The sequence below is a fragment of the Physeter macrocephalus genome, chromosome 4 (assembly GCF_002837175.3).
Source record: "Physeter macrocephalus isolate SW-GA chromosome 4, ASM283717v5, whole genome shotgun sequence".
Lineage (NCBI taxonomy): Eukaryota > Metazoa > Chordata > Mammalia > Artiodactyla > Physeteridae > Physeter > Physeter macrocephalus.
The window spans coordinates 94,899,777-94,922,098 of record NC_041217.1 but is presented as its reverse complement, the minus strand read 5'-3'; the positions used below and the strand labels follow the sequence as shown (position 1 = coordinate 94,922,098).

At 39.0% G+C, this 22,322-nt stretch overlaps 2 protein-coding genes across 7 annotated transcripts in view; one reads left to right on the top strand and one right to left on the bottom strand.

Moving 5' to 3' along the window:
* Positions 1-1,326: 1,326 nt before the first annotated feature.
* EXTL2 (exostosin like glycosyltransferase 2) lies at positions 1,327-20,074 on the bottom strand. Of its 4 annotated transcripts, XM_007115157.4 has the most exons (6): positions 19,926-20,074; positions 19,542-19,708; positions 17,248-17,327; positions 6,710-7,137; positions 5,990-6,060; positions 1,327-3,418 (listed from the first exon to the last, which is right to left on the bottom strand). In XM_007115157.4, the coding sequence occupies exons 3-6, from the start codon at positions 17,250-17,252 to the stop codon at positions 2,930-2,932; spliced, it is 993 nt and encodes a 330-aa protein (XP_007115219.2). In that variant the 5' UTR covers positions 17,253-17,327; positions 19,542-19,708; positions 19,926-20,074; the 3' UTR covers positions 1,327-2,929. The 4 variants fall into 4 exon arrangements, with proteins under 4 accessions (XP_007115219.2, XP_007115220.2, XP_028344872.1 ...); XM_007115158.3 differs by lacking the exon at positions 19,926-20,074 and having other exon boundaries at positions 19,542-19,800; XM_028489071.1 differs by lacking the exons at positions 17,248-17,327; positions 19,926-20,074 and having other exon boundaries at positions 2,900-3,418; positions 19,542-19,761.
* Positions 20,075-20,250: 176 nt separating this feature from the next.
* The window catches only part of SLC30A7 (solute carrier family 30 member 7), a 76,141-nt gene continuing 74,069 nt past the window's right edge, over positions 20,251-22,322 (top strand). The window contains exons 1-2 of one of the 3 annotated variants that reach the window (XM_007115160.4): positions 20,251-20,319; positions 21,296-21,397. Coding sequence is in view for 1 of the 3 variants with exons in the window: in XM_007115159.4 (XP_007115221.2) it covers positions 20,997-21,076; positions 21,296-21,397 (182 nt within the window). In the remaining 2 variants the exon portion in view is untranslated. Of the gene's footprint in view, positions 20,320-20,819; positions 21,077-21,295; positions 21,398-22,322 lie in introns of those variants that run through there. The other 2 variants (XM_007115159.4, XR_448270.4) reach the window with 2 other exon arrangements.

The following is a 22,322-nucleotide window of genomic DNA, read 5'->3' as shown; positions in this document are numbered from 1 at the left end:
TTCTGCAGCGTTTGAGTATTTTGTGCATGGAAAAAGAAATTAAGAAAATTTAAAATAATACGCAATGTTGGGAAGTCTGATGAGAAACAGGTGCTCTCAGATGTGGTAATACTATAGCTATGGCAATGCTTCTTGGGGATATATAGCAATATGTATTAAAAACCCTAAAAATACGAAGACTAGATAGATCCAGGCATTGGACTTCCTGGACTTGATTTTAAAGAAATCATTATAGGTAGGCTCAAAGAGATCTGTTCAAGGCAAGGACACTTACCCAAATGTTGTTACAATAATAGGAAATTATCAAACAGAATAGCAATATAATTGATTATATAAACTATGGTTTACCCATCCAGTGTAATACCAAACAAATCATGCTTTTAAAATATATGCCTAGAAAAGTCAGGAGGAATAGACACAAAAATATTTAGCCATTGTTAATGTGGTTGGGGCTTTTCATTTCTTCTTTATACTGGTCTGAATATGCCAAAATTGCTAGAATGAATATGTACTGTTTTAACAAGAAAAAGGGCATTTGAAATAAAGAAAAGGAGATGAAAATTGCCATGATTATGCAGAAACACTGTTATGTAGAAACATTTGTTACATAGAAACAATTTCCCAAATATCGTACCTGGTGGGTCCGGGGGCCTTTCTGATGCTTGAGAGGTGAGTTGAGTAGAATTAAGTGCCTTTACTGTCAATGACACACCCCAACATCTTTCCTTTATTGACCATTTAAAATGGGCAAGGCACTGTGTTCATACTTACACAAGCTATCTCCTTTATTCCTTAAAACAAACCCCTACGTAGATATTATTCTCATTTTTGCAGACGAGGGAGTTGAAGCTCCAAGAGGTGAAGTAAATATGAGATGCAGGAAGGATTTGAGCCCAAGGACTCCACTGGCACATTTAACCCCTAAGCTATATTGCTTTTCTGATGTAGCTTTAAGCCTGAGCATCCTCTCTTCTCCAGATCATTTGGAGCAAGAATAAGAGGGTGCAGGGACAAGGAGTTTTAGTGTACGTCCAGCCTCAATCAATGCAAGAGTTTTTGTAACACAGACTGAACTTCACTTTGCTTTCATATTTGCTCTACAAGGTCTGAAAAATATGATATGAGCAACTTAAGTGATGCTGAAGATAAGTTTAAGAATATAAGATGAGAAATAAAACCTGAGAATATTTTCCCACTGGAAAATTTTCCCATGGGCAATGTAGCTAATACCTCTAATCTTACTCTGAACAAAATATGAGAATATTTGAAAATCTGTGTAAATACCGACCACGAAAGCATGAGTCTGCTTAATTAACAGAGAACATCTGGATGGTAAAAGTTTATTTTATTTATCTGCCAATCTCAAGAGGCAAAGAGTCACTACCAAGGTTGGACAAAGCAGATAATTAACACTATAAATTTTTAGTGAGGCTGCGAGTTCTATTGGTTTTCTCTGATGGCATTAAGATACATACACGTGCCCATGTAAAGAAACAATATACACTGAGCTAATTGCACAGAGACCTCATTGTTGGAACATTAACCAAGATTATTTTCATAGCTTTGCAATTTTGAGACTATAACGGCATAATGGGAGCAGGAGGGGGCATAGGAATAGAAGGTGGCAGAAAGAGGCCTGAGTATTCCTTTCCACCAATCGTGAACGAGGACCAAACACAGACACCGTGTGGAACAGATACTAATTCACATAACAGAAAGTGGGCAACTTAACAGTCAACTGATGCAGACTCCCTGTGGAATTCCTCTACTATGACTCAGGTCTCTTATTTTTTCCTGTATCTATATAATTGAAATGATCTCTGGATCTTTAGCGGGGTGGAGGGAAGAAGTTCTGAATGCAAGAGATTGACTTAGTGCGTAATACACACGTTTTAGTATCCAGGAGATAACCTATGCTTTTATAACAATAAAGATCATTTGATAGTAAGGGTTGTAATTTCTGCCAGTTCCTACTTAATCACTCTTTCAAAAGAGTTATTTTATACATGTTTCTTAAACAATACATACTTTATGTAAAATCTAAGAATTAATGTGCAATCTCAAAGTCAGATTCAGTGACAAAATGCACGACCTGAATCTAGTAACACATTTACTCCTCACTGCATATAAGTTGCATGTAGGAAACAGAGGCTGCACTTTTTTGTGATCCATGCAGTAAACGTTCACAAAAATCAAGTGAACAACTAGACATCTTTTAGCTACTAAAATTAACCCTCCCAGTCACAACAGATATCCACAGAAATAAAAGCACTGATGGTTGCACCGAAATCATGCTGGGATAAGTTAGTCCTGGCAAGGGCTGGCTGGAAGGACCACAAGGGAAGTACTGATAGTCACAAATTTTCCACTCATTTTTATATGGGATTGAGACTATTCTCTCCTCACATGGCTTTTCCCTATACCACAGGCTTTTGTTGAAGAGGCATTTCAGGCTTCAAATGAAAATAATCATCCTTTAATGAAAAAGCTGATAAATACTTGTCCTGAGTTTCTGATCCTGGAAACAGCTTGCTAAAGGTCCTTAAGGCAAGTGCCAGGAGTCAAAAAAATTGTAGAACATTATCACAACACTGTAAATCAACTATACTTCAATTTTAAAAAATTTTTAAAAATTGTAGAATGGTCTCAGAATGTAAACAATAAAATTGTTGACCAAGGAATTATATCTGTGGATGAAAACTTCTCACAGGAAGACCTATCTGGGTAATACCAGCTTCTTGGGTTTTGAAGTGCCTGTAAATTTCATATGCTAGAAGCCCTAAGCACTTTTTCCCCCTTGTAGAGACTTCTGGAGTAGAAAAAAGTTCATGATGTGCTTAAAAATAAATAAATAAATAAACCAACCATAGCATGAAGAAGCTACTCAAATACCAAGCAGTTTTGAGGTTTGTTTTTGTTTGTTTTACTTTCACATTTTACTTTTGTGGTTGGCATATGGAAAACCAAACTGAGAAATCATAATGTTGGAGTATTTTAAGGGCATGCTGTCATAGATGTTAACAAGCTTATTTATACAATAAGACCTCTGCAGAAAGTGCTCAGCTCGATGCCACATTCCAGAATAGCCACCATTGGTTTCTTTTTCTAAATTGTCGATGTTTACAGGTTTCACAAATACCCCCGAAGTCTTCCCAATGTGCTTGGCAATGATAAAATTCATGGCAATATCATCACAGTTTTGCGTTTCATCTAACAAAGCATGGACAGCTGCAGGTTGCCTCTGAAAGAGTTCAAGGTATTTGCTATGGAAGAACGAGGCTCCAATCAGCACCAGAGAGTAATGGTCACCATTTCCAAACCCTGGTGTTTGCAGTTCAAAACCTCCATAACTGTAGACACCAGAGGAAGTAGACACATGCTTTCTTGGAACAAATCCTACAATTTGATCAGGAAATTGCTGAAAAGATGGAAAAATAACAATTAAGTGTGGCATTTCTTTAAAGCTGACATGGTGAAAAGGCAATGATTTACTACAGAAAGAATTAAACTGATTTGTCAATGTTATTTTATTCCTGGCTTCTACATCTCAATTTCCTTTAACTCCAGACAAATTCATAAATCTATGTACTGATAAGTTTAAAGGTCAATTCATCATAACCCAAATCTCTAACAAAATTTCTAACCTCACAAATATTCTCCTAAATTACATATTATCCAATATTAATAAATTCCAGTTTCCAAAGAGTCTGGTTTTTCAGAGTTTGCTATAAGAGAAGTTGACTGTATGAATGATATTTATTATAGGAGATAAGAAGACATAATGTGATTATTTTGAAAAATTGTTTTAATCTCTTAGGAGTATATAAAATTATGGATTTACATGTATCATTTTACTGTTTTTCCATGTTGATTTCAATGATTTTGAAAGTCACCATTGATTTTAAACGATGTTATATTTTTATCCCTTTTCAGCTTGGGTGTCTCTTTTTTAAAAACATAAGAAAAAATATATATATATATATACACACATATATACACAACACACACATATACAGTTGAGCCTTAAACAATGCCGGGGTTAGGGGCACTGACCCCCCGAGCGTAGTAGAAAACTCGTCTATAACTTTACAGTCAGCCCTCCGTATCCACGGATCTGCATCTCCAGATTCAGCCAACCACTGATCATGTAGTACTGTGGTTTGTATTTATTGAAAAAATCCGAGTATAAATGGACCTGTACAGTTCAAATCCATGTTGCTCAAAGATATACAGATAGATAGATAGATGGATAGATAGATAGATATAGACATATATATAGATATATGATGAGATGTGTCAGGATCTTTGAAGGATAATATTAAAACAATAATAGTAGGATGAGAGTGACTAAAAATAAAAATCAGTAAAGAAAAGCAGTGAATCATGGAAAAGAAGCATGAACTTATAGAATTAAAAGGTTTAGTTCAATCTCACAAATAACTTGAGTTTCATTCATTTACGGAACAGACACTAAACTAGGGACACACGCACACAAGTCAGGCTGGGTTAAAACCCGTTTCAAAGAACGCATAGTCTAGAGAGGGTATGATACAGATAGGTGAACCAGGAATTACCACACTGTGAGAAAGCTGTAAATGCAGCTGCGCAATTCTCAGGGGGGCACCGAGGACAGGATGACAACTGTGCTGCTGGGAAGTAAAGGGGAATGTCAAGGGTTGGGGGCAAAGGCTGGGAGGCTTCAGAGAAGATGTGCCACTTACACAATCTACGCGATGAAAGAGATTTCATGGATGAATGGAGGTGGAAAAGGAAAAGCACTGCAAGTGGAGGTGATGGGTGAGTGCAAAGGCACAGATACCTGTCTGCTCTAATCTTGCTTCTCTCTAGGCCCCAAATCACTACACTACGCAGGGCACTGATGGGACAGAACTTTAGGAGTCAGATTATCTTGCTCAATGGATTGAAACTGTTCTTGATGGTTTTATGAATAAAACCTAAAGTCATATTTATCCATCTTTAATTATGGTTTACTTGGATTGTTCTAATTAACCGCAGTTCTCATATTTCCCCCCACCCTGATATTTTCAGTAAATTGATTTTTTACCTGAAATAGAAATCTCACAGCTGGAGTATTACATTAGAACTTTTCGCCTAGGAAGCTTTTATTTACAGGGCTGGAAAAACTGCTGATACGGAAAAAATCTGTTGATCAGTACACTAGGCATGAAGCTGAAAACTGAAGTTTTGAGAATGATGGTATCTGCAGAGTACTGTGACCACTTACCATCAATACCTAATGTTGTTACATCCCAAGTCGCTAATTAAGGAGAGTTACTATAGTGCAAATTAGACCATTTATTGGGTAGCACAGTGTTTAATTACTGGACAGGGCTTCAAAGTATTTGTATGCAGTTCTGGTTTCAGGTACTTGTAGTGCAACTTGTAAAAGCCTTCTACTATTACCACATATTCAGTAGGAAAAAGGAGTTTTTATAGATACCAGGCAATTTATGCCTGTTTATCCCAGCTTGGGATTTAAGGGGGTGGTGGGGGAAACTGCCACCACAATGGTGCATGCAGAATTATTAGTAGTATTATTAATTTTTAAACAACGGTCTCAGAATCAGAATTAAATTTTATGGATGTAATAAATTGTTTCTTTCAAAGGAAGTTCTGTGCAATATTAATACAGAAATACACTTCTCATTTGAGATACAGGCGAAAGTGCCTCTGGATTTTAGTCTTTGCTCTATCATATACCAGATCATTTCCTCATTGTTCTTTGGAAGTCAGTTCAAGCTCTTCTTTCCAATATACCAAATATAAATCAAATATAGATAAAAGATACTGTAACTTTCAGATTAGCTTACCTGAGCTCAGGAAATCTGATTATGACAAATTCATCTACCTTTTAGATAAATACTGTCTATGCTGGTTTGGGTGACTCTCACATTAAACCATGCTGCTCTGGTTAAACACTAGATCAGACTTTATATTGATGATTTCATAAAGGATGTAGCAACATTACCTGCCACACGGAGAAAGCAAAAACAAGGTCTTGGGTGCTAATTAGCATGTCATCATCTACCATTAACACCGCTGAAATGAAAGGAAAAAAATTTAAATCAAACAGTTTGGAAATGAAGACAGAAGTTATAAGAAACAGTGGTGTTTTTATAAGTCATTCAAATGAAGTATGTTCTGAATGAAATTCAGTAAATAAAAAATGTATTCTTGGAGAGATCTGTCTAGAAGAAAAAGTTTTTACTTGAAATGTAATTGATTTTTATAATTTCCTGAGGGGGAAATTATCATGTATTTATCATCCATTATCCTAGAAACTAATGAACCTATAAAAAAATAAAACCAAGGTTCTTTTAAGCAAATTACAATCTCATGTAACTGCTGTGAGTGGGAGGAAAAGGAGGCGGCAAAAAATACATTAAGCATAAGTTAAATGGCATTTTACTAACTTCTGTGATGCAGTAATATGTAATCATAGCATATCTTCTTTCACAATATTAACCTCTTTGTCATTGTTGCAAGATATATGCGATTTCTTCCCCAGGAGACTGCTTCTTGAGATCTTGGAAACTGCCCCTTAAGTTTTTCAAAATGCTTTCTTATGATTAAATTTCCCTATTTTCTCCTGACAATTAAGACAAATAGAAGGCCCGAAAGCCACACACCCACCCCCAGCTCTGGTTAGCTGCAGCCCTGCCAGACTAAGAACCCAGCTGCAACTCACCATTGGTTTCCAGTTCAGGAAAGACCTGGAGTCGATTTCTCATCCTGTTTGTTGCCTGTACTTTGAAGATCACAGGGACAGGGTGAGGCCCTAGAGAGTTCCATAACTCATCTGGTCCCTTCTCCCCAACATTGTTCCACACCACAATCACTTTGTGCAGATATGGTACTGCCTGATAATGATTTAAAAGTCTCAATAAGAGATCTGTTCTGTTGTACGTCTGCATTATGAGAGTAAAGGAATCCCGGGTGGACTTGCCCTGGGATTTTATTTCCCTACGCAAAGTGAGCATCTTGTCTTCTTTGATATTAGGAAGTAAAGTGGTCAAAGCCCCAGCTACCAGCAGTAACACAAGGATTACCACCAAAGAGAAACGAAGTACTCGAATCCCCATCACTCTTCCAGGGAGTTTGCAGATGTGGCAACACCTGGAGTAGAAATGGAAATAAAATGCAGAATCTTAGCATTCTTACTAGTTACCATGTTTTTGTTTTTGCTTTTTTGAGGAGAGAGGTTAATCATCTTTTAGCTGATTCAAGTTCAGTTCACCCTGCCTCTTTGATAAGGTGATTTGGCCTTAGATAAAAAGTACAGTGAATAAACCTTTCCTTCTGGGCCTGCTCGTTTTGCAGCTGCAGACAAAGGGTCATCTACACACCAAACAGGAAGAGTTAAGCAGTGCATTTTAAAATTTGCCCTCATTTCACTACTAAACATTTGGAACTGAGATTATTTTTTTCAGATAGGATTATATTTCTCTTGGTAGTATACTAATTCTTTAAGCAGCTTTATTGAGATATCGTTGACACATAAAAGTTGTATATATGTAAGGTGTACAACTTGATGTTCTGATATATGTATATTTCAGTACACTAACTTTAAACTTACATTTTGGTAGCAAACTTTTTTCCAAGTGAAATAATATGCAGAACCCTAATATATGAAATAATAGTAATAGCAGCAGCAGCAAACAATTATAGTGGGTTTATTACATTCCAAGCCCTGTACTATGTGCTTTGCATGTCATAGTACATGCTTATTTACTCAGTAAATTAAACAAATAATCACTGAGCACTTACTGTACCATGCACTGTTTTAGATTCTGTGAATATAGCAATGAATAAGATAGACAAAGTCTCTGCTATTAGTAGCACAGGAAATAGTAGGGCCAAACAGATAACAAAGTAAATAAACTCAAAGCTAATTCAGCATGATGGTAACGAAGAGAATAAATCAGAATGACATGAAAAGCAAGGGCCAGATTACGGGGGATCTTGTTGGCCTGAGTAAGGAGTATGGATTTTATGCTAAGTGAGATGGGAAGCCACTGGAGGGTTTTGATCAGGGGAGTAACAGAATCTTGTTTATATTTTACTATTATTATTATTCCAATTTAATAGTATTTGGATGCTTACAGAGGTTAAATAACTTTCTCAAGGTTACTAAACAACTGAAGTAATGGATCTAGGTTTTTTTTTCTGGGTGTGTGTGGTACACAGGCCTCTCACTGTTGTGGCCTCTCCCGTTGCAGAGCACAGGCTCCGGATGCGCAGGCTCCATGGCCATGGCTCACGGGCCCAGCCGCTCCGCGGCATGTGGGATCTTCCCGGACCGGGGCACGAACCTGTGTCCCCTGCATCGGCAGGAGGATTCTCAACCACTGCGCCACCTGGATCTAGGATTTTTATCCAGGAAAAAACTCCTGCCAGAGCCCAGGCTTTTCATCATCATGGGCTGTGGAGTGTACTGCCAGATTCAAATCCAGGTTGTGCTGAGGTAGGGCTCTTGAGCTTCCAAAGCACCCTCTGTCACAGAACATGAGGATCACCAGGTATTGTAATCAGCTCTGGACTCTCCTATTCCTCACTATACCTACAGGATCTGCCTGAGATGGCTACAGAAGAATAGGTGAACAAAAACCGAGGAATGTAGCCTGGAGATTTATTGATCAAAATTTTTTGTCCGATCAAAACTCAGTCACAAATGTAAGGAAAGGTTAAACCTCATACTGTTTTACAGATACCCAGAACTCTGATTTCTTGGCTTCCAATACAGTTTCATTATCACCCCTACTGCCTCGTTTTGGAGCACTGTTGGCTTTCAATTGCTGCTGTTTTTTGATTCTTCTGCTATTTCTGCTTTTGATTTACTTACTTTACTTACTCCTCCACAAGCCTCCACAAGCTTTTGAGGAATGTCCTCATTTTCTATTCTGGCAGCTGAGCCTTCAAATACATCTCAGCACTTTTCCTAGATCTATTCTACTACTCTATTCAAATACAAAAGCCTGAAATGAGGAAAAAGAAAGCTTAAAGAAATTTACTTATAAAAAGACTGAAAACAAAAATCAACCAGGAGTTTCTAGACATATAAAAAATATCTTTAAGAAAAAAAAATAGATCTCTCAGAACCAGAAAGAATGAAATATTATTATTCTTGATGACTTTAATTGACCCATGATCTATCCACTCTTACTACTTTTAATACAATTTTTCGCCTCAGGCTATACAATAAACAGATACCCTTATCTATTCCTCATTACAGATAAATAATATCAAGTTGGAAAAGACTTCTCACGGCTAACTCACACTTGTGGTGTGCTAACTGTACAAGCCACTGTCACTGTTCTTCCTTGTATAACACTGCTTCTGTACAGTTTATTTTGGTTTCCTTCATGAAAAAGTGCACTGCGTCTGTATGTAAGCTCTTGATTTTGCACCTTGTGGTTTCAGTTGGGCATCTGCAGCTAGGCCACCATTCTACAATCCTAAGACTAGTCTAAATCTTCCTGTCTAACAGATTAGGTTCCAAACGAAATCTCACTTTGCTATCCAAATGATGTCCGATCAGTCTTCTGTTTTTCATCGAGGAAACTTGGCAGTGTTGGAGTTAAAGTGACAGTCACATTCCCCTGATCTTGTTTCATGTTGTGAGGTGTGTTTTGTAACTGTAGCAACAGTTTTTCTCTATACAGTTCAGCAAGGACATAGAGAGGCCATATAGACCATGCCTTTAACATCTCTCTTTAAAGTTCACAGAAGTGGGGACTGGAGAATTCCAAGACTTATAGGGGAACACACCCCATGATTTGATAATGCGCTGAGGCCTGTGCAAGCAAAGGAAGAACTTATTCATAAGGACAAGGGAATGGTCATTGTCATTCAGTGACTCTCACTTTTCAAAAGTCCAGATTTGAAAAGAAATGTTCCCTTGCAGTAATCTTTTCAGAGAGCTTTCAAGGATATTCTCTCCTGGACTTTCTCTGCAGCCTGTTCTGTTAAGAAAAGAAATTTTGTGTTTCTCCTTTTATCATAGCCTCATTCTAAGATACGAATAAAATGAATTATTTTTGAAGTAACTTCAGCTTTACCGTGATTACTTTTCAAGGATGGTAATTTAAGGTTTGAGAGCACAAATGTTTTCACTGTATATACCCTTTTACTAAAACAACATATACTGTTAATGTGGTAAACCAAAGAGAAACCATTATGAATTAATAATCTTGGTTCAAAGGCCTTGATAATCCTTCTAATACTGACTCAAAAGCAGGTCTCATAAAACATATTTTCAGTTCTGCATAAAAATGGCTGGTTATAAGCACTCAGAGTTAAGAATCCTCTGACAACTGCATTGAAGTATACCCTGATTAAGATCTTTATGTTCATTTTCTTCAGCTGAGTAGGAATAACATACTATAAAACTTACATAGCAGTGTCTCTAGTCTCTAAAACAGACATTGATAGCTACCTGGCAGTTTTAGTGGAGAAAAAGTAATGAAGATTCATCTCTATAGCCTACTATAAATATACATTGTCAAAGATAATCGTGAACGACCGTTTCACTTTTATCTATACTTTTAAGTGGGAGTTACTCGCCATATCTGTCACAGAAATTTCCTCTTTCAGATAGCTTCTAATCCCCTATTTTACTTGTATCAAACATGTTTTGAGAGATCTAATTTGTATCTTTGGAAAGACAATGTAAATATTTCATGTAGTATTTATTAAATGATACAGCCCGATAAAATTATGTTACATTTGTAGTCTACATAGAAAAGCAAGAAGAACAAAAACTTTATAGACTGCAGTGCAAGTGGCATCTCTGTACTTTGAGAATAGCTGAAGTCTGGAACTTTATTGTAGGCCCACTGGAAACAGCCTTCGAACAGTTTGGAGAGTGATGATGACTTCATAGCTATCTGGATTTCAGTTTATAGCTTTCTTCTGTTCTTTGTCCAGAGAAGAATCTATCACCTAAATCACAGCTTTGAGTTTTGAATGGGGGGATATGAAAAAGAATACATCTGGATAACCTACGTCTTACTTAGAAAGAACCAAGAATTAAAATTATTTAATTTAAAATTATATCTATTGATATATATATTTCCTGGCACCCTGCCTCATTCCAAAAAGGATCTGACAGTTCTTAGTCTATCCCCTTTCTGCCCTTCTTCCATCTATGACTATAGTAAATTAAATGTGACTTCGATAAACAGTAAATGTCAGCAAAAAAAAAAAATCCTTCTTTTTCTCCTAATCATCTGCAAAATCAAAGATCCCCAGATGATATTTTTTGCACATATGTTAACTTATTTAGTTCCTCATGAGTAGAGAGCACATCCTTTTAGTTATTTTGATATGGTTACATAGCATCTCCTAGACCAGGGCTTTTCAGCCAGGGACGATTTTGCTCTCTAGGGGACATGGGGCAAAGTCGGGAGACATTTTTGATTGCTGTGACTGGTGCTAGGAGATGCTATTGCTCTCTGGTGGGTAGATGGCAGTGCTGCTGCTAAACATCCTACAATGGACAGGACAGGCCCCACAGCAAGGAATTATCCAGCCTAACATGCCAGTGACGCCAAGGTGGAGAAGCCCTGCTCTACCTATATTTTACCTTGAACACCATCAGGGAGGGACTGCTAGCCAGGTGGCCCCTGAAATCCCTACTGCTATTTATTACGCTCAAACAATGAAGGATAAAGCAATGTCTCCAAAACTGCCCCAATATCTATATGCCTTATGATACAAACACATCATAAACTCAGAAAACTGAAAGAGACCTCAGAGCCCTCCTAAGCCAGCTTCCTTGTTTCACACATAAAGATCCCAAGGTCCAGGCATAAGGAATTTGCCTGAACTGATGCAGCTGCACACAGTTAACCAGCAGCAGAGCCAGGCCTAGAATCCAGATCTCTGAGGGAACAGTCCACGACTCTCTCTACTGTGTTATGGTAAATTCTGCAAGGATGTGTCATAAATTAGTATATGACACTGTCCCTAAGGTACCTGTAAGATAATATGAATATTAATATTGGTATGTTGGGTTTTTTACAACTTTATTAAGATTTATTTCACATACCATAGATTTCACCTATTTAAAGTATACAGTTCAGTAGCTTTTAGTGTATTCACAGAATTGTGCAACCAAGTCTAATTTTACAACATTTTTAACACTCTAAAAAGAAACCCCAGACCCATTCCTTAGCAGTCAACTCCTCATTCCTATTTCCTCTCTTTCTCCAGCCCAGCACCAGGCAAACACTAATCTACTTTCTATCTCCGTAGATTTGCCTACCCTGGACAGTTCCTATAAATGGAATCATATAATATATGGCCTTTGTGCCTGGCTTTTTTCACTCAGAATAATGTTTTCAAGGTTCACCCATGTCATAGTATATATCAGTACTTAATTCTTTTTTTTTAATTGCCAAATAACATTCTATTGTATAGATATACCACATTTTGTTTATCTGTTCATCAGTTGTTGGACACTTGGGTTGCTTCCACAGTTTGCTATTATGAATAACGCTGTTATGAACATTCAAGTACAAATTTTTATGTGAACATGTTTTCATTTCTCTTGGGTATATATCTGGGAGTGGAATGGCTGGGTCATTATATCAGAATTTTTAAATATTTGAGAATTGAGGTAGCTTTTGGAAAAGCATTATTTGAAATTTTAAGAAATTTTCTTAAATGTGGACATAAGATAGAGTAAGAAAGTAAATAATACAATGAAGCAACAGTTACTAATTCTCTAATGTTTGTCTTTAAATGAACGAGGCAATTTGAATTTTCAAAGACCCGCTCTGCAGTTATTTACTACATCTATCAAAGTTCCTTAGAAGGAACACTATTGAATGAAGAATTCTTTTCTCCAGGCTAGTTCCTTTGGACTGAAAGCAATAATTATCCAGACAAAAGCTGAAAACAAATAGCCAGAGCATAGCATGAACAAAGATTAGTTATGTCCTCTGACTCATAAGGTAGAAAAGCAATGAACAGCTTCACATCATACATTGAGAAGCTGTCATTTTCCTTTTAATGCCACAGAAGGTGGAAGAATAACTATTCTACCACTTGATTATGAGATTGGCCTCATATTGTATTCTTCTCTGGCTCATCCTCCAAAATGTGTACTTGCCTAAAAACTGATGATTATAGAAGACAGATGCTCAAAAAGGTGCCCTTAGCTGCCACGAGATAAAAGCATTCCAAGGTGGAACACAGAGGCTAATTCAGAACCTGGGCTTCCCTTCTATGAACGTGCAAGAAGAATCAGAAGAGACAGTATACACCTGATGAGCCGTTTCTGGCCAGGTTTATGGCATGTAGATGACAAACACTGTTCCAACTGAGGCAAAGGCACATGTGGTACCCAATTCCAAAAGGACTTTCCTCTACGGTACCTACAGCCAACGTGCTGACCCATGACTCCAAGTGTTGGTACATGCTATCTTCTCTACTACAAAACCCATCCCTCTCTCCACCTGGCACACCCCTACTCTTGCCCTCCTACCCCCAAGTCTCTTTCAAACATCCCCTCCCCTGTGGATGTTTCTCTCACCACTCTCCATCCTCAGTGCTCCTGGGAACTGGGAACACAGGGATACTAGACTTTGTGTCCAGGTATTACAACTACTGACCGTGCCTCCAGCTCCTTTTTGACTCTGGCTGTACCTTGAGGGCCATTTCTGTTAGGCTTTGTAATCCAGAACAGTGCCTGGCCATTTTTTGAGTAAGGGCTCGCAACTCTCTGTGGCTGAAAGGAGTAAGGGAATCTATGTTTAAAGGGTCTTAAACTTCGCAAGGAATAAGAAATGCCTGAAATTTTAAAAGAATAAACTCAAATTAAATGCAAATTAAGGCCCAGATAAGACTCAAGAAACCTTTCCCTCTATAAAAGACCTGCATTATCCCCCGTCTGGGGACCAGGACAACAAGTCATGAGATATGGTCTCTAGCTCAGGCCACATGAGTCACCTTTCTACCTTTAGTTCTGTGGCCAAACTACTTAATAAAAGATGTCTTAGAACGCTGATTTTTTTCCAAGATAGTCTGCTCTTGGAGAATAAGCTGATTTGCCTTGGGAGAAAACCTTCACTTGTTAGATAACCCCATCCTTGTGATTTGTGGTAACAATAACCAGAACCTATATTCTTAACCCGGCAGCATATATTATTTACACAGACAGACAATAAGGTCTTGCCTAGGTGAGAAATGAAATTTTAGTTTGGGTTCAGAAACTGACAAAAACCTACAGAAACCTCAGGACAGTTGGCAGAAACAGAAAACTAAGTCAGAACACCGCCCAAGTCAGTTCACTACTGCTTAGAGTAAGCCTCTTCCATTAAAATTTTAAGCAGCACAGACTAGAATCTACTTCAGTGCAAAATCCAGAATGCCAGAAATAGTACATGAAAGGTCACTGTTCTTTATGAGTCTTTTCCAGGTGCTAAAGAGTATTCTAAGAAGAGTTTTTGCCTTCGTATTTTCCTATATTCAGGAAATTCATTCTCTTCACTGTTATTTTAGAAGTGCCATACAGTTTTTCTCATTTTCAACCAATGCTATCCTCTCCTTTCTAAATGATTTCCCCTCACTTTTCCTTCTAAGGAGCCCATCTATGTTTTTATGGTTCTTCTTAACTCCCATTACTTTTTTCACAAGTCTAAATACATCAAAATAAGGTATCTGTGTTAACAATATTATTTATTTAGGAATAAGAAAGGCAGGAATAGGAATAGACTTAAAATAATAAATAATAAAAGGGCCCACATAGCGTCACAGATTCACCTTGTGATCTCGCTGTGTTTACAACCAATTGTACAGTGATCCGAACAGATCATTTAGATGACTACAATCTGGATCCACAATGTCATGGACCAGCTCTTAGGGTTAAAGTGATTTTCTATTGACAGTATAACTGGCTACAACATATACATGATCATCAATAGCCAATCTAAGTCCTGTCATTTAGAAAGCTTAGGACTATAGACCGTATTTTGAATCTATAGTTCTGAAACAGAGTTGCTAAAACATATTGATAAATAGCTGAATTTCTGACAGTATCACATTTGAAAAACAGAAGTTGCTGCAACAGGTCATTTCTCACCGCAAGCTGTTAAGGAAAGAATTTCTGCACTGGTCACATTAAATTAGAGCCAAGTTCTTCTCCTGGAAGCAAGATTGAGTGAGCCATTCCCTTACAGGTAAATCAGGTTCAAATAAACACCGAAAACCGCATTTAAAACAAACAGCAGACACTAAGTACCTGTGTCTCCACTTCCCTCCCTAATCTCACCCTGTTATCAGTAGCAAAGGCTGCCTGTCAGTCCTGGCGGTTTTTTTTTCCCCTCCTAAGCATCCTGTACAAAGCATCAAATTGCTTCTCAATACTTCTTTAGGCAGCTACTATCAATTAATTAGATTTGCTTTCTCATCATTGATTTAAGAGGAAATAACATAAATATTATGTATAAAGGCTTCTTAAAGCACTGTGTCCTTCAATCCAGCCATTTGTTACTGAGGCAGTGAGGCCTTCTCTACCCTCAAAGTGCACAGGTCTGAATTATGCTAGATGAAAGTTCCTTCTCATCTTGCATCTTTCTCCAGGAATTGACAATTAATTGTATGATAATGATGATGGTGGTGTTTGGAGATGACCAAACTTATGGGCATATATCAGGGCAGGAGAAGGAATGGCCTTATTCTTAAGAGGAACATCCACGACTTATAAGGATCCAAGGAGTCAATGCATCCTAAGAAGAAAGCCTAGAAATAGAAAAACATTTTTAGCTCAGTACAGTGCCATGCAAAATCAGTTCCAGAAATGGGTCAAAAAGAAGCCAAGTACATCTGCAAATACATTACTTTTACCATTCCAGGATACTGAAGCTTTTCACTTGAACTTCTCTCTGTTTTAGTCACAGGAAGATGGAGGGGAGGCAAGATTGTTGGGCAACAGAAACCTGGAATATTCTATGGAACCCTCTCCCTTTTATACAACACTGGTTTTCAGCAATAAACTCACACTGCAAAATCGTTTCTCTAAGAGAAACAGATTTCATACACATGAATTATGATTTGTAAATAGCTTTAGATATTAAACCTAACAAAGACGTAATCCTAATTCATATGAGCTTCCTAACTTTATTAGAGGAAGGTCAGAATATCCATCGTAGTTATGTCGTCCATAAACATTCCTAGGTGCTTACCATGCACGAGCCCAGCACTGTCAGGCACTAGGGATGGTAATGAGCAAGACCATCAATTCCTGCCCTCACAGAGCTTAGCAATAGTAATGGAAGTTGTCAGACCTCTTCCCTCTTTACATTACCTAACAACTCAAATTAGTAATGTTTCAAACCTTCAGAGACACGGGAATTAAAATATATCCACCCCATTTTGTAGATGGGCAAGCTGAGACTGAGAATATTAAATGATGTTTCCTGAGCCACAGAAGGAGTGGTGGGTCCAAACAAACTCCCGACTCTCACACTTGACCTACTTTGTATTTTCAGTGTCTTTCAAGTAGTCTGTTTTCAGCTTTGTTCTAGTCTACAAGAATATTTCAACTTTGTAGGTATTGACTTTATACTATAATCTGGAATACTATTTCAATGGATAAGATCTAAAACAGGCAATACAGTATTTTCTAACAGACCCTGGCTCAAGTAAAAACTCTTATTTCCAAGGAAAGAAAAACACCTCTATAGGAAACAATTTTTCTCAGATAAAAATACTGGTATTTCACTTATGTCCATAGCAGCATTATTCACAATAGTCAAAAAATGGAAGCAACCCAAATGTCCATTAACAGATGAATGGATAAACAAAACGTGGTATAGACATACAATGGAATATTATTCAGGCTTTAAAAGGAAGGAAATTCTGACACATGCTACAACATGGATGAACCTTGAGGACATCATGCTCAGTGAAATAAGCCAGCACAAAAGGACAAATACTCTATGATTTCACTTACATGAGGAATACAGAGTAGTCAAATTCACAGAAACAGAAAGTAGAATGGTGGTTGCCAGGGGACTGGGAAACAGAGAAATCGAGAGTTGTTGTTTAATGGTTATAGAATTTCAGTTTTGCAGGTTGAAAAAGTTCTTGAGATTGGCTGCTCAACAATGTCAATACACTTAACACTACTGAGCTGTACACTTAAAAATGGTTAAGATGGCAAATATTATGTGTATTTTACCACAATTTTTAAAAAGTAAAAAAAGAAATACTGGTACTTACCTCATTATGGTAAAGTTTTAATTTTTTAAAAAAAATTTCCTTATGGCTTCAGTAATTGATAGGAACAGGCTCTCTTGGCACTATTAAGGGAAATCAAAGAATTTTCTGTGATGTTTTTGTCAATCAGCAGGAAATTTTTAAAAAATGCTTTTTAATGCTATCGTCCATAGGCTTTGAATTATTTTTAGAAATTAAAATTTGCTATACTGTGTTCTAAAAACTACATTTAGGCAATTAGGTAGGTGCTACCTGTCAGGCTGGTGCTAACATTGCTATATCTTTTGTTTTCATCTTTCTCTTAGGTATCCAGAAGCAGAATAAACTCACATCATCCTGATGATCTAATGTGTTTACACTTTTGAAACCAGAACATATAGGCCATGGAGCATGACCTCTGAATGCATTAGCAACCTGCACTTGTATTCAATTTCTAGATTTTTAAGTATCTGTAGTTTTATCTACCATCAAAACTCCTTTTTTCACTAAAGGTTCATAAGGCATTCAATTTGAAGTACTTAAAATAACTCAGGGTCTAAAATAGGGTTGCAGGTAAATGTCAGGGTTGATTACTGAGGAATGACAGATGGTATCCCTCCTATTCCTTACTATTGCCCAAAAGGAGCTGGAACCTTGGCTGGAGATGAGCTTCTGCCCCTTAATTGTTTCGGCTTTCATTTCTCACAGTCCTTAATCACATGTCTAAGAAGTTAGGGTTTTTTTCCCCCATACAGTCTGCACAGTTAACCTAATGCAATTAATTAGTAGCTGATCTAAACAAATATTTAAAAGTTCAGGGTAGAAATCCATTTATTGGTTTAAAATGTTCATTAATATAGCTACCTATTTTATAATCTTATAAATCCATAACATATGAAGGAATTCATAACTGATTGGAGACCCGCAAGATACTGCATCTGTAATGACCACCTGAATAGACCTGAAGAATCATTTTTGATTTTCCAACTTATATTCTTTCAGGATACAAGTTACTGAAGGGGTAAAGGGATGGCTTAGCATGTATATGGACTCATCAGGTGACAGTTGTTCCTCCTCGCTACACCAAAAGCACCTCTTGTGCACATCTTAAATATCATTTAGTTCTAAAATCCTGAACTGATTTGCCCTCTCCTCACATCCCGCTTCTTCTTCCCATAAAATTTCTCCAGGGAAAGAACTCTATCAGGCTTTTTAACCTACCTCCCTTCCCCCACCCCGTGCCCAGCACAGAGCCTAGCACATAGTAGACACTCATCAAATGATTGTTGAATGAATGAAACTAACTTTAATTTTGATATGACAACATATACTGGTTAACATATATGGGACAAACATTATTTCAAGATGACAAATCAAGTGAGATGTCAAACATTTTCCACTCATAGCACTTTTCCTGATTTAGTGTCCAATTTATATTTCTAATAAAATATTTAGTATTGAAGTTGGTAATTATGTCGTCTAAGAATGAAAGATGTGAAGTGGCATTGCCACTTTTTGAAAGAAGGCCCTCACCGGAATAGCTATCTTATATTCTGGGGAGTGAGCAGTGGGGAATTTAGGAGTTCCAGGACCGCTGTAACTGAAATTAAACTTCAATTTCTCCAACTTATTTCAAAACTATTTGAAAAAGGGTATTGCAGATTTCTGAATAACCCAGTTGAACAATTTCTCATCTGCAGCAATATGGGGCAAAATGTAGAATTTATTTTCAAAGGCAGAATACAAAAACAGGCTCAGATTGCAGCTGACCTGGATGAATTAAGAGAACGCTGTAAACCAGTTGCTGAAATTTAGTTATTTCCATATATGCACACCCCACCCCCAACCCCCACCCCCAGTTACATCATACTGAAATAAAGCAGCTTTGGAGAAACACTCAATCGCTGTGGAAATATTTATCTTCAACCTAGTTTGTACCCACTTAACGTTTCCCCAGCAGTGCAGTACAGTAAAACTCAGTCTATGGCTAATATAAAAGCTTCCTAAAAATATAAGTAAATGTTACTAATTGAAAATATTTCTATGTTTAAATTAAAATAATGAAATATACGCCAAGAAAGACAAAGACAAAATACTCTTTCCAGAACTTAATTTCTGAAATCTAGCTGTTTTTACACAGCAGTTTAATTAACACGAACATTTTTTTTAAATTGTAGAATAAGTAAATTTTATTTTCAAAAATAAAACCACAGAATCACTACCCCACACACTCACAAAGTTCCAAGAAGGAGTGCAAAACACATATATTCTCACTGCAAAAAGATTTTTAACACGAGAGCATTTTCCTATTTCCTTACCTCGAGTGCAGAAGACTGCAGTGGGACCTAGCCGATTTATTTGCTTCCAGCTTGGTTACGATGAAACGAAAGGGGGGTCTCGCTTGCTCATTTTTCATTTTTTTTCCAAACCCAGCAGCGTGCATTCACCCGGCATTACTCGCTGGATTGATAACCTGGATGAAACGCTGCCCACAAAGAGAGAGCCTGAAGCAGAGGGCAGTCCCGGGTGGCCACCCCTCCCTTTCGGTGACGCTCCACTTCCTGTTAGACTAAAAGGCTGTTCCCAAGAAGCTCGGTTTTGTAGTTTCTAGCCCACCTCCAAAAGCCAGTCCCTCCTTTGCCCCATTTCTCTACCAGGGTAACAACTTTTAGTCATTCAGGTGATGGACCACCTGATCTTACCTAAACAATTTCCCAGAGAGGTGTTGGAAGAGGAGTTCCAACGACCGTGGGTGCTCAGCACTGGCCCGCCGGGCTCGCCTCTGGCGCTCCGCACGCCCTCGCGTCCCACCAACGAGTCAGTTTTCCTTACACTTCCCTGAAACGGGCTATGGGGTTCTCACGAGAATTAGAGCCACGGCGGCGGCCTCCGGGATGACCTGGAAGTGAAGGGGACGTGTAGGAACTCGAGTTTTGGGTTATCAACGGATTGAGATTGTCGGGGAAGCAATGCCTTAACCAAACCTCAATTTCAACACGGTCTCGTAGGAGCTCCTTTTAAAAGGCTCTTTTAAATACCTTTAACATTCTTTCGGAAGACATTTATTGATTGCCTCCTGCTTGGCAGTACAGAAAGGTCAGGCGCTGTTTTCGGGGGGCGGGGCGGGGCGGATTACTAGGATTTGGGCGCCCATGGAGTTCACCCAGCAAAACCATCATTTGCGCTTCCTGCGGACTGGCGGCGAGAGAATATGTCGCCGCCTGGATTCTTAAACACTGCTCTCTATTGCACCAGGATTTAATGCTAATAGGGGCAATGGCGAAAGGGCAGGCGCTGGACGCCAGCGCATCCGGGAACAAGAGTGGTAGGCAGTCGGAGTGGGCGTGAGCGGGCTCTCAACCTCCCAGCCAGTCCAGTCTGTGGGTGGCCATCTCAGGATATTCTTCCTGAGTCCAGGTGTCGGGACTCCACTCCAAGTCGGCCCTTTAGACCACCTAGTAGTTGCCAACTCTTTTTGCCCCCAGCAAAACTCGCGCAACCCGGCCCTCGTCGTAAGCCCCGCCCCACCGCGCACGTCCCGCCCTCGGCCCCGCCTTCCCCCTTTCCCGTCCCAGGACGCGTTGCGCGGTTCGGGCCGGAAGTCGGCGGGTTCTCCGGTGTGTGTCTGAGTCTCTCTGTGTCTCGAAGCGGCGCGCGGCCCAGGGCAAGCGCGATTCCCAGATTCCTATCTGAGGCGTCACCGCTGTCACTACCATCACCCACGGAGCCACTACTAGAGGGGAGTAGACCCGGCCCTTCGCCGGGCAGAGAAGATGTTGCCCCTGTCCATCAAGGACGATGAATACAAACCACCTAAGTTCAATCTGTTCGGCAAGATCTCAGGCTGGTTTAGGTGCGGGGTGCCGTATTTGCGGGAAGGGGGTTTCCGGCAGAAGGGGTAAAGGCCCAGACCTAAGGATGGCCCGAGGTCCAGGGAGGGAGCGTCAGGGACACCCTCGTTCGTGTGAGGACAGGAACGGGTGGACTGGGAGGGTCCTGAAAGGGGAACCCAACCTCCTGGTCCGGCACTCCTCTGACTTTCCCGGCTGTTCCCTACTTGTGTCATGCTTAGGTCTATCCTGTCGGACAAGACGTCTCGGAACCTGTTTTTCTTCCTGTGCCTGAACCTCTCTTTCGCTTTTGTTGAACTACTCTACGGCATCTGGAGCAACTGGTAACCAAAGGGGAAAAGGGTTGGGGCGGAAGCAGCGGGTGGGGGAGACGAAGCACTGTTTGCTTAGTGCCACGTAGCTTCTCACCAGGAGGTTCAGCTCTTGCCTTTGCCACCACCTCTGCTGCTGAGTTGCTTTCTCATATCCACACCAATCTGGCACGGTTACATTTCTTAAGAGCCGAGGCCATCATGTGCAGCAGTTAAGATTTAGGTCCCCTCTTCCTTTTCCCACCTCCCCCCACTCCGTCAAACCGGAGTGACAAGTCCCCTCCTCATTTTGACAGAGGGAGAGAGTCTTTTGTCTTTACACACCTTAGGTTTGTCCACTTTCTTGGAATTGGGAGAAACGCGTTTCCTGCCACTCTGTGGGGGAGTGGCATTTGGGATTCACCCTTAAAATTCCGAGAGGGAATATCTGAGATGTTCTACTTAATTTGTTATTAGGTCTTGAAACCAGGAAGAGGTTTATAAAGGGGATATCCGAAGACGCATGTTTTCATTCTCTTTTAATTCTATGCTGAAACTGTATCATGATTTTCCTTTGGTCTTGACTGCGGTAGAAGATCCCATACAGTTTTCTAAAAGCCTTACATCTCTTGAGTTGATGGTTTTTGATGTCACCTTTGGTTGTTTTTGTTTTTGTTTTTAACTGCAATGGAAAGAGGTCTATCCAGTGTAACTGTGAAGATGCAGTACTGTTATCCAGGTGTTTGCTGTTGAATAACTTAAGGTCTTGTAAAATTGTTCAGCAACGATAAGATCATCTCACTTCTAGGTGTACTGATTCCTCTTTAAATATCATACTCATTTGAGAATCTCATAATAGCCAACACTTCAAAATTTTATATAAAACTTAAGTTTTTTCTTGGGTTTCTTGAAATAGGTCTTCGACCCCAAAATAAGAACCTATACCATCCATGCTTTA